Source organism: Pristiophorus japonicus, chromosome 16 (genome assembly GCF_044704955.1).
Source record: "Pristiophorus japonicus isolate sPriJap1 chromosome 16, sPriJap1.hap1, whole genome shotgun sequence".
NCBI classification, from domain to species: Eukaryota; Metazoa; Chordata; class Chondrichthyes; family Pristiophoridae; genus Pristiophorus; species Pristiophorus japonicus.
In genome coordinates, this window is record NC_091992.1 from 21,325,165 (window position 1) to 21,338,170 (window position 13,006).

Genomic DNA, 13,006 nt, shown 5'->3' on the forward strand with positions numbered 1-13,006 from the left:
CAGTTTCCCTCCAACACCTTGTATCACGTGAATATAATGCAAACAAAACATCTAATTGTAAGAATCAAAGTGAAAGAATACAGATTCAGAATCGTAAAAAAAAAATACGTTTTTAGATGATGAACATTTGGGGCCACTAATTAAAATCAGTAATATCCTTGGAGTTTATCATTTTCATTTAAGGGGACGGTAATGTGAGCATAAAGTACTCAACACTCGTGTCATCCAAGTAATTTTTTTTTTACACCCAGTTTTCTTTCCTGTTGCAGAACTTTAAAAAAGGTTCACTTTGTGCGTTGAACACAAGCAGCCAGTGTGTGGTTCAGTCAAGTGAAGGGAATCCCACTGGGCTCATGAGCACAGCCACTTGGTTTTCAAACTGACCAGCTGTCACTTTCATCGTGTGATCGGGCCAATTCTCCTCCTTTATTTCTGTATTACTCTCTTCTATTCTTCCTCCGCCCGGGACGGTCCCTGCAGCTGGCAGGCAGGTTCATGGCCCACTCTGGAGGCTGCCACAATCACCCCCCTGCAGCCTGGAGCTAGGTCACGGCAGCCATTGCCCATCTATGACAGACGCCTCCCATTTACCCTCCCCTCCTGCTGCGAGAGGCCATGTTCTCCATTCAGACCATCCCCATTTAACGGGGCTCAGGCTGGAGTGAGATTCGAGCCGGCGTTCATCTGTGCATATGGCACTGAGCTATAGTGCACCACATTGGTGGTGCCAACACCCTGCACTGTACCATCTTTTGTTCTGGGCCCCTTTATCGTGCTTGCTCAGTAGGTTTTATTACTTTTAAAAAAAATCATAGGCAGTTCCTCGGAATCGGGGAAGGCTTGCTTCCACTCTTAGCATGAGTTCTTAGGTGTCTGAACAGTCCAAAACAAGAACCACAGTCTCTGTCACAGGTCGGACAGATAGTCGTTGAGGGAAAGGGTGGGCAGGGAGCCTGGTTTGCCGCACGTTCCTTCCGCTGCCTGCGCTTGATTTCCGCTTGGTCTCGGCGATGAGACTCGAGGTGCTCAGCGCCCTCCTGAATGCACTTCCTCCACTTAGGGCGGTCTATGGCCAGGGACTCCCAGGTGTCAGTGGGGATGTCGCACTTTATCAGGGAGGCTTTGAGGGTGTCCTTGTAACGTTTCCTCTGCCCACCTTTGGCTCGTTTGCCGTGGACGAGTTCCGAGTAGAGCGCTTGTTTTGGGAGTCCTGTGTCTGGCATGCAGACTATGTGGCCTGCCCAGCGGAGCTGATCAAGTGTGGTCAGTGCTTCAATGCTGGGGATGTTGGCCTGGGCGAGGACGCTAATGTTTGTGCGTGACTGTCCTCCCAGGGGATTTGCAGGATCTTGCAGAGACATCGCTGGTGGTATTTCTCCAGCGACTTGAGGTTCTGAATGAATGGCAGTCACGATGGCAGACAGCTGACCAGTGCTATGGAAAGCCATTTGGTTGACCTCAACAAACGACAACAGTTTATCTCATTATTAGTTAGATGGATGTCTCCTAAACGTTACAAATGGAGCTTTAAAGATAACTCCTTATCTGTCAAGGTGAAGCACACAAGCCAGAGGGTCAGGTGGTCTCCTCTCAGGACTGTACCAACTCACGGTAGGCACCATCAGCTAGAAGGTGCAAGGAATCGGGGTGGGAGCCCAGGGTGGATTACTCTCCCTCCCAGCCTGGCAGGAGATGCTTGCCCACCCCACCACTGAAGGTGATCAGTAATTCAGTACATGGAGAGTATCAAAGGCCCAACACTGAACCGCTTATTGAAACAAAGAATATGAATACTGTGCCTGCTTTCTTTAGTTTGCAATTCACTGGACACAAACTTGGTTTAGTTGAAACATGAATTCTTTGATATTACAGTTAGAGGTGGCAGTTTCCACTTCCCCGTCATGCCAGCGTGTTGTTTACCCTCTTTAAGAGAAGCACACCCATGCATTCCACACTTCACTCCAGAGGCCAGGCCTTTGCATCATCCATATAGCAATTCACCATTAATACTGCTGGATTATAATCTAGATCAGCAAAGGTCTGTCAGAGCTGCTACACCAGGCACAGCCTGGTCGTACCACCGATTTTTGGTTAGAAAAGCAAGAGTTAAGCAAACGTTATGTGCGCGCTTCATGTAGAAGGCAACCCAGACCTTTCCTTTTATTTAAAAAAGATTGACTTCGTATGAAAATAATATCTGATACAATGGCTGCAACAACCATGCATTGGCAAAACGGCTGACTGTATGTTCACTGGGGAAACACAGACGGCAAAGTATTTTCCGCCTTGAAGGCTATGGGACCCTGTTCTTGGAACTGACACCAGCCAGAACTGCAGGTAGCAGCAACCCTTGAAGAGAGCATTGGATTAGAACAGCAATGCAAATTCAGTTCGCAGAAAGTACTCATTCAGCTGTGAAATGTAATGGATTAGCAGCATTATAGACACAGGTTTTTCCCCGACTAGTCTCCGTGCTTCAGAGCGCCAGGGTGCGAACATTCTATTTAATTTGATGACACGCAGTGCTCCCAAATTAACATTAATTTATGTTAATTTGACAGACACTTTCCAGTGCAGTGCTGCTGGTTACCCGGCAACTGAGACTCCAGCGGGTCCTTGCGTTCAAGTTCAAGCTACAGTGGAGTCTTAAAGGGCACAATTTAATACAAAATCTCTCGTCAGCAGATTTTAAGGAAAAAGACTCATCATGCTCCCTGCCTGTGAGCACAGGAGCAGGTTTCAACACCAATCAGCTGTTCTCACACCCAGCATGACTTTTCTTAATTCGTCCCGATTTTCTTGTGATGAATTTCCTATGACAAATCACGCCCCTCCGGGTCTAATCCAGGAAGAGCACCACAGTCAGACCCATCAATCACCCCCTGCGCCTTTCAGCCCCTAGTTTAATTGTATCCCCTCCATACTGTACCACACCAAGTAACACAATATAACACACAGCTATTGATGTTTAATCCACTCCATCTTATTTTCCATTACTTTTGTCCCTCGTTCTTTTTGTTGCTTGGCTTAAAAATTCTATATATTTTTTTTAACTTTATGATTTTTAAATATTCCCATTTGGACAACTAGTTGCTAATGGATGATGCACACTGGCCTAGGGTCTTTGCTGATATTGAATACTACCGGGTCCCATAACCCCAGCTCTCTCTGACTCATTCGAGTGAATCCTGTGGTAAAGATGTTGCCCTCTCTTGTAAAAAGTGCCCTCATAGGCCTCATGCCTTCATGAGGAGCCAGTTTTTCCTGAAGGAGAAAACAACAGTTACATGACAAAAGAACAACAGCATTCCACTGGGGAAACATTCATTTCAGACAGAAGTCAAAGGGTGGGAAAGGATCCATTTTTGATTCTGCGTCCCCTGGAAGGTCTGAAGCAAATATTTCCACTGTGAGAGATAGTGAGAAAGCCCTAGAACTCCTCCTGGTGGCCAAAGATGAGAAATACCATCTTATCTGTTGATGCGAGTCAATTGTTACAGGGGTTTACAGGGTATACAAACCCATGTTTTAGCTTCTCTGTAAAGAAATGTGTTTGCCGGCAATTTATTTTTGGACAAAGTGGATTAAGTTGGCCCGCGTGTCTTTTTTTCTATGGCGAGGAATTCTAGTTGGGATAGAAACAGACAAAAACAACTAATAGTCTGCTCCTTCCCATTTTAAGCCTCTCTTTACACTGCGGCCATTTGGCACATAACACAGAACTCTTAGACAGTCCAATCTGATAACACAAATAATGGAACTTCTCAACGCAGTCAGATGCTTCTTCAATGGTTCCATCCAGTTTTGTGGAGAACATGAATATAATTGCTGAATATGATCAAACCCATGTCACGGGGCCAGGGGTCAATATAAAGGAAGAAATATTCACAGTAATGATTCTATCAAGAAGAAGGGGAAATCACAGAGCTGGTCTGCAAGAAACAGCCAATATGGTCAGTATTTGTGGTGCATTCAGCGATTTTCTGTTTTAAAAAAGATATTGACCCTGTAATTATTATTATGGTAAATTATGGAAACATTTTCCCGATGCTAAAGGCTTGTAGAAATTTGAAGTAATAGTAAAATTAATTGGTTGGTCAGATAAGTCCCATTACATTACTTTCGCTAAGTACCTCAATGGGGTAGATTTTGCGAGGCAAGGCTTGACCAGTGTACAGAGGAGATTGAATAAATTTAAGACAGAGATAGACAGTTTCTTAACAGATAAGGGATTAAGGGGTTATGGGGAGCAGGCAGGGAAGTAGACCTGAGTCAATGATCGGATCAGCCATGATCGTATTAAATGGCGGAGCAGGCTCAAGGGGTCGTATGGCCTACTCCTGCTCCTATTTCTTATGTTCTTATGTAGGATCACTGGAACACCTGGAGCACTGAGGCTCACGCACACTGACCTCCTTTTGAGTGAGGTTCTGAGGCCTATAACAGAACCTATCAACATTTATCCTAACGTAAGCAATGTCCTGACAGCCCAAATCCCGGAGCCCCCTACTCTGAAATCTCTAACTCTCCCCTGCAGCAAGTCCTCCAGAAATTATAGGGATCGTTTTCTGGCTTTAGGGTGCGGGTACGGTAGCAAAGTGGTTATGTTACTGGACGAGTAATCCAGAGGCCTGGACTAATGATCCGTAGACGTGAGTTCAAATCCCATCACGGCAGCTGGGGAATTTAAATTCAGTTCATAAAAATGGAATAAAAAGCTGGTAACTGTAATGGTGAGCATGAAACTACCGCATTGTCATCTGGTTCACTAATGTCCTTTATGGAAGGAAATCTGCCATCCTTAGTCTGGTCTATATGTGACTCCAAGACCCACAGCAATGTGGTCGACTCTTTAACTACTCTCTGAAATGGTGGTTCGCCACCAACCTTCTCAAGGGGCAATAAATACTGGCACTCACATCCCATGAATTAATTTTTAAAAAGACTTTGTGCTCCCTGAACTTCCAATATCCACTTCCACTGGATGAGTGAGGCTCCCCACCAGGAGCACAATGTCAAAAAAATGACAGCTTTTGCCTTTTTGTTAATTCAAGAGCAGCAGTCATAAATGGAAGTGGATCAACACATTAGACAGCGAAAGGATCTTTTAGGTTTTTCCTCATTGCTGGGGTCTGGGGTTTGACTTTTACTGCTGTCTAAAACTGTAATGATCTAAGCCTCATCCAACAGAACCATCTCTTTCGCCTCAGGCCTGCATTTGAGCATAAATTGTTTGGAACAGAACGGAATTTTAAAAAAAATCTCTTGCTCTAAGTTGAATTTTCAAGAGTTTAAATACATGGTGATGGTTGTCGAGTATGTTTGTATATGGGGGTTGTTGCTATGGATACGCAGGCATTGGGAGCACTGAGTACTTGAGGGCTGAAGCAATTTGCCGTGCTCTCTGGGGCTTAGATACAAGTGGTTCCGCTTACATTAACTGGTTATCACGCTTGGAAATAAAAAATAGTTAATGAGGAGAGACTTGATGTACTGGGACTATTTCCACTGGAGTAGAGTAGGTGAAGAGGAAATTTAAGAGGTTTTTAAAATTACAAATGGTTTTGGTGGAGTGAATGGGAAAAGACCATTTTTTCTGGTTGGGCAGTCAGTGACAAGGGATCAATAATTTTAAAATAGTCATTAAGAGATCGAGAAGAGAGGTTAGGAGAACTTTATTTTCATGGAGAATTGTTGAGGCAAGGAATGTTTCACCACAATGACTGGTTGAGGCAGGGACCATTATATCTTTTAAGAAAAAAACTGTAAGGATCCAAGTATCTGAAGGAGAGGAAGATAGAGAGTTCTGGAGAGAGAGCAGGGCAGTGGGATTAGGTTTGGTTTACTCGCCAACTCAAACATGCTGGGCTTAATGGCATCCTTAATCCCATGGCCCTGCTCTCTCTCCAGAACTCTCTATCTTCCTCTCCTTCAGATACTTGGATCCTTATAGTTTTTTTCTTAAAAGATATAACGGTCCCTGCCTCAACCAGTCATTGTGGTGAAGCATTCCTTGCCGCAACAATTCTCCATGAAAATAAAGTTCTCCTAACCTCTCTTCTCGATCTCTTAATGACTATTTTAAATTGATGATCCCTTGTCACTGACTGCCCAACCAGAGAAAATGGTCTTTTCCCATTCACTCCACTTGATGTGTCTGAGAACCTCAGGAAAAGGTAGGATGAGGATGTGCTTTTTGAAAAAGAGGATCATAATCATAGTTTTGAAAATGAGATGGAAAGAGTCTTCAGGAAAGGAAGACTCCATGGTTCTACGGCTTGTTGGGGTCACTGTTCTAAACTTGGCTGCCCGTGTCCTAACTCGCACCAAGTCCCACTCACCCATCACCCGTGTTCGTTGACCTACGTTGGCTCCCAGTTAAGCAACGCCTCAATTTCAAATCCCTTCCTAGTCTTGCCCCTCCCTATCTCTGTAATCTCCTCCAGCCCCACAACCACCCTGAGATATCTGCATTCCTCTAATTCTGCCCTCTTGAGCATCCCTGATTATAATCGTTCAACCATCGATGGCCGTGCCTTCAGCTGCCTGGGCCCCAAGCTCTGGAACTCCCTGCCTAAACCTCTCCAACTCTCTTTCCTCCTTAAAGCATACTTCTTTGACTAAGCTTTTGATCACGTGCGCTAATTTCTTCTTATACGGCTCGGTGTCAAATTTTTAATCTCATAATTGAAGGCGCCATATACATATAAGTTATTGTTGTTCTTGTTGGGCCTCAGCTTAGTTGCTCTGCGGTATCAGTCCGCTTTTGCTTCTGGGTTAAGCAAGCCCCCAGGAAAGGGAGCCAGACGACATAATAAATCCACAGTCCCAGGCTCAACATCACTGGTTGGGATTGGGATATGTCCCAAACAGTATTTCAACCACCAGTTGGTTGGGTGCCTCTTAACTGCTTGAGGTTGCGTCCCAGCTGGGGAGGTGCAAGAGGGTAGGGACGAAGGAGGAGAAAAGAGATTAAGAATTCTGTATCAAAGGCCACATAGTGGAAAAACGAAGGCAAAAATGGGAAAGATTAAGCCAACCAAAATCACAACTGGTCTAGCGATAACCAAAATACTAGAGTTTTATTTCACTAATAAATGGTCCCCAACCTTCATTCCCAAGTGGAATTAAAGCCCTACAAGGGATTCCACTCTGGGAGTTTGAACATATTCAGCTCTGTTTTTCTTCAATGGCTATTTTGAGGTGTTGTGATTTGCCCGTCGCTCGTGTTGTGCACCAAACTGCCACCACCGCGCCCATCACCAGGCGACAAAACACCTCCTACCGGGTCCCAGAGGGCCAGCTGCCGCTCGCTCATTTTGCTGAATCCAGTGGTGAAGATTTTACCGTCGGACGTGAAGACGGCCCTCATCGGACGAGCGCCTTCGTGCGCTTTGTCCTTTTCCTGTTGTCGTTGGTTAGTAGAGAGCAGCACGAGGAACACAAGAGCAAGAGGCATTCAGGAGGAAAAAAAGAAGGAACATGCAATCACAGCACACAACATGCATCACACCAATCCCTGAAGCGCCCACTTAACAGAATGGTTCATTCCCCCCACCTGTCCCCCCTCCATTCCCCCCCCCTACGCGTCCCCCTCCCCCCCGCCCGTCCCCCTCCCCTCCTCCCTCTCCGTCCACCCCCCACATGTTTCCCCCCCCCGTTTTCCCCTTCCCCGTCCCCGTTCCCCCCCTTCCAGCCTTTCGCCTTCCGCCCCGTCCCTGCTCCCCCCCCGCCCGTCCCCCTCCCCCCCTCCCCCGTCCCCCTCAGAATTACCTTTTTCCAAAACAAACACAATTGGCCTGTAAAACCAGTAGTAAGGTTCCAACAGGATGTAGAAGTGACCCTATCACCTGAAGACAGACTCAATTTGGATTTTTGCCTCTCAGAATCTGAACCCTGGACTCAAAATTCTGCCCACAACTTTCTACATGCAGCATTTTACCTTCAGGGGTGGGGGCTTTTGTTGATTGGGTGGGCTCTGAAGGGTGGGTGGGTGGGCTCTGCTTGATTGGGGAGTGTCCCATGCTGGCTCGACACAAGGGACGAGGAAATTCTGCTCAAACTCTGCTGTGGGATGCATGGTTAAGCATGTACTGCAGCAAATGCAACTTTTACTGAAAGTGGAGCACATGCATCCCACAAGGGCTCCTCCGCACAGTCCAACTTACAAGAATTTCTGATTTAACTCTGGAGTGGTTTGCCGTCTATTTCTGGCAGGGCCTGTACTTCCCTTCAACTAGTTTCCCTCGATGATATAATCAGCGCATAACCATTTAAACAAGTTCTCAACTCAATAAAAATAGACAGGAATTCAAAATAAAGGGATGTTACTTGATCAGCAATTGTACGGAGGGGCTGATTTAATATTAGTTGCCTCTTGGGGAGGAGTGGAGGGCTGTGGGACGCTGGTGTATCAGCGCACCGCACCAAGCAAGGGTAGGACACAGACTCAACTTATGCCCGCTCCACAGTGTCTCCCACTGGGACAGGCAAAGCTGGATGGAGCTGTTGTTGTGCGTCTCCTGGCAACTGCTCGAGAGCAGTCACAGAGGAGGAGTTTGTACCTGGCCTTTTGATAGTCGGAATGTGGTGGCAGGGGGTGGTTGGGGGAGAAAGGGGAGAAAATCAGGGGAAAAGAGGGCAACATACCTGAAAAATAATAACAATACGCTTCATCTGGTTTAATTACATAGGAGGAAAATGGTGTCTGTGAATGGTAGCTACTTTTTGTTGTTGTTCTTCTGATGCAAGTAGGACCTACAAAATCTGTAATCAGAAAGGTTCTTATAAAAATACTAATGTAAATATGAACTGAACTGTCCGTGGATTTGCTGTAAATTGCACGGAGTGGTCCCTGTGACCAGCAGGGGGAGCTGTGCAAGAGGCAGTGTCGTGTACTGCACAACATTTGCACATTTAAAAGGCGTATGTGTACTGGTATTGACGTGTCCTGCAGGACACTTTTACCAGGTTTCTAACAGCCGGAGACGCACTCGGTGGCATCAGATCACCGACGGAATCTCCAAGAGAAACGTTCATGCAACGTTTAATTTCAGAAAGGGGTGACGAAAACACAAAATAACCACTGGACCAGAATTCATGCTGCAACAGAGCGGCTGCAGCACAGGCTTAACCCAGCAGCCAAGGCTGAGAGACAATAAACAGAGATTTGAGAAGAGAATCTGCCTGAACACACCCCAATACAGGCAACATATCTGTTTAATAATTCCTAGCAATAGGGAGGTTGGCCCTCGAATTCTAGTGATTGGAAAATGTCCACTTGAGGATAATTCAGGCCAGGTTTCATGTCCCCAAAAAGGTCAGAGAGAATTGTGTGGAAATCAATGCTGCTCAACCACATTCATTCCGCGTAAGATGCACTACTTTATGGCTAGTCAAGTAGGAATCACAGGATAGCCCAGATGAATACGTGGCTTGAGGAATGGTGCAAAAAGGAGGGATTCAAATTCCTGGGACATTGGAACCGGTTCTGGGGGAGGTGGGACCAGTACAAATCGGACAGTCTGCACCTGGGCAGGACCGGAACCAATGTTCTAGGGGGAGTGTTTGCTAGTGCTGTTGGGGAGGAGTTAAACTAACATGGCAGGGGGATGGGAACCTATGCAGGGAGACAGAGGGAAATAAAATGGAGGCAGAAGCAAAAGATAGAAAGGAGAATAGTAAAAGTGGAGGGCAGAGAAACCTAAGGGAAAAAACAAAAAGGGCCACATTACAGCAAAATTCTAAAAGGGGTAAAGTGTGTTAAAAAGACAAGCCTGAAGGCTCTGTGCCTCAATGCGAGAAGTATTCAGAATAAGGTGGACGAATTAACTGCACAGATAGCAGTTAACGGATATGATGTAATTGGCATCACGGAGACATGGAGACAGGGTGATCAAGGCTGGGAACTCAACATCCAGGGGTATTCAACATTTAGGAAGGATAGACAAAGAGGAAAAGGAGGCGGGGTGGCATTGCTGGTTAAAGAGGAAATTAATGAAATAGTAAGGAGGGACATTAGCCTGGGTGATGTGGAATCGGTATGGGTGGAGCTGCGGAATACCCAAAGGGCAGAAGACGCTAGTGGGAGTTGTATACAGACCACCAAACAGTAGTAGTGAGGTTGGGAACAGCATCAAACAAGAAATAAGGGATGTGTGCAATAAAGGTACAGCAGTTATCATGGGCGACTTTAATCTACATATTGATTGGGCTAACCAAACTGGTAACAATGCAGTGGAGGAGGATTTCCTGGAGTGTATTAGGGATGGTTTTCTACACCAATATGTTGAGGAACCAACTAGGGAGCTGGCCATCCTAGACTGGGTGATGTGTAATGAGAAGGGACGAATTAGCAATCTTGTTGTGCGAGGCCCCTTGGGGAAGAGTGACCATAATATGGTAGAATTCTTTATTAAGATGGAGAGTGACACAGTTAATTCGGAAACTAGGGTCCTGTACTTAAGGAAAGGTAACTTCGACGGTATGAGGCGTGAATTGGCTAGAATAGATTGGCAAAGGATACTTAAAGGGTTGACGGTGGATAAGCAATGGCAAAAATTTAAAGATGACATGGATGAACTTCAGCAATTGTACATCCCTGTCTGGAGTAAAAATAAAACGGGGAAGGTGGCTCAACCATGGCTAACAAGGGAAATTACGGATAGTGTTAAAACCAAGGAAGAGGCATTAAAATTGGCTCGAAAAAGTAACCAACCTGAGGACTGGGAGAAATTTAGAAATCAATAGAGGAGGACTAAGGATTTAATTAAAAGGGGGAAAAGAGAATACGAGAGGAAGCTTGCAGGGAACATAAAAACTGACTGCAAAAGTTTCTATAAATATGTGAAGAGAAAAAGATTAGTGAAGACAAATGTAGGTCCCTTGCAGTCGGATTCAGGTGAATTTATAATGGGGAACAAAGAAATGGCAGACCAATTAAACAAATACTTCGGTTCTGTCTTCACAAAGGAAGACACAAGTAACCTTCCGAATGTACTAGGGGACAGTGGGTCTAGTGAGAAGGAGAAACTGAAGGATATCCTTATCACACAGGAAATTGTGTTAAGGAAATTGATGGGATTGAATGCCGATAAATCCCCGGGGCATGATAATCTGCATCCCAGAGTAATTAAGGAAGTGGCCCTAGAAATAGTGGATGCAATGGTGATCATTTCCCAACAGTCTATCGACTCTGGATCAGTTCCTATGGACTGGAGGGTAGCTAATGTAACACCACTTTTTAAAAAAGTAGGGAGAGAGAAAACAGGTAATTATAGACCGGTTAGCCTGACATAAGTAGTGGGGAAAATGTTGGAATCAATCATTAAGGATGAAATAGCAGCACATTTGTAAAGCAGTGACAGGATCGGTCCAAGTCAGCATGGATTTATGAAAGGGAAATCATGCTTAACGAATCTTCAGGAATTTTTTGAGGATGTAACTAACAGAGTGGACAAGGGAGAACCAGTGGATGTGGTGTATTTGGACTTTCAAAAGACTTTTGACAAGGTCCCACACAAGAGATTGGTGTGCAAAATCAAAGCATATGGTATTGGGGGTAATGTACTGACGTGGATAGAGAACTGGTTGGCAGACAGGAAGCAGAGAGTTGGGATAAACGGGTCCTTTTTAGAATGGCAGGCAGTGACTAGTGGAGTGCCGCAGGGCTCAGTGCTGGGACCCCAGTTCTTTACAATATACATTAACGATTTGGATGAAGGAATTGAGTGTAATGTCTCCAAGTTTGCAGATGACACTAAACTGGGTGGCGGTGTGAGCTGTGAGGAGGACGCTAAGAGGCTGCAGGGTGACTTGGACAGGTTAGGTAAGTGGGCAAATGCATGGCAGATGCAGTATAATGTGGATAAATGTGAGGTTATCCATTTTGGGGGCAAAAACACGAAGGCAGATTATCATCTGAATGGTAGCAGATTAGGAAAAGGGGAGGTGCAACAAGACCTGGGTGTCATGGTTCATCAGTCATTGAAGGTTGGCATGCAGGTACAGCAGGCAGTGAAGAAGGCAAATGGTATGTTGGCCTTCATAGCTAGGGGATTTGAGTATAGGAGCAGGGAGGTCTTACTGCAGTTGTACAGGGCCTTAGTGAGGCCTCACCTGGAATATTGTATTCAGTTTTGCTCTCCTAATCTGAGGAAGGACGTTCTTGTTATTGAGGGTGTGCAGCGAAGGTTCACCAGACTAATTCCAGGGATGGCTGGACTGACGTATGAGGAGAGACTGGATCGACTGGGCCTGTATTCATTGGAGTTTAGAAGGATGAGAGGGGATCTCATAGAAACGTATAAGATTCTGACGGGACTGAACAGGTTAGATGAGGGAAGAATGTTCCCGATGTTGGGGAAGTCCAGAACGAAGGGACATAGTCTTAGGATAAGGGGTAGACCATTTAGGACTGCGATGAGGAGAAACTTCTTCACTCAGAGAGTTGTTAACCTGTGGAATTCCCTGCCGCAGAGAGCTGTTGATACCAGTTCATTGGATATATTCAAGAGGGAGTTAGATATGGCCCTTACGGCTGAGGGGATCAAGGGATATGGAGAGAAAGCAGGAAAGAGGTACTGAGGGAATAATCAGCCATGATCTTATTGAATGGTGGTGCAGGCTCGAAGGGCCGAATGGCCTACTCCTGCACCTATTTTCTATGTTTCTACGTTTTTAAACCATTTTCGTTCTGCCAATAAGGGCGCTCTGTACATGTGCTGCTATGAATTCTTAAGCAAAGTAACCATGAAGCAAATACATTACACCCTTAAATGCATCTGTGGATTTGACAACTTGTGGACTGGAGTTAGAACCCTTTATGCCAGCAATGTATCTAATTTTCAACCTCATTTCGAGTGCACAACAGCAGTGACAGGCACAAGGGCGAGTTATTTTCACTATTGGACTAAGCTAAGTGGGCTAAGAACTGAAGAACTGGTATCACCTGTGAAGATAAAGCTGCACCACTAGGTTTAAAACCTGAATGGACCGTGCATCTGTA

The 13,006-nt window shown here is 45.4% G+C and overlaps 1 protein-coding gene across 4 annotated transcripts in view; it reads right to left on the reverse strand.

Annotated features, from left to right (window-relative positions):
* LOC139226378 (coronin-6-like) overlaps positions 1-13,006 on the reverse strand; it is a 284,392-nt gene that overhangs the window by 20,348 nt on the left and 251,038 nt on the right. For 2 of the 4 annotated variants that reach the window (XM_070857100.1, XM_070857103.1), the window contains 2 exons: positions 7,286-7,405; positions 3,145-3,264 (listed from right to left, as the gene is read on the reverse strand). In XM_070857100.1, the coding sequence (XP_070713201.1) occupies positions 3,145-3,264; positions 7,286-7,405 (240 nt within the window). The remainder of the gene's footprint in view (positions 1-3,144; positions 3,265-7,285; positions 7,406-13,006) is intronic. The other 2 variants (XM_070857102.1, XM_070857101.1) reach the window with 2 other exon arrangements.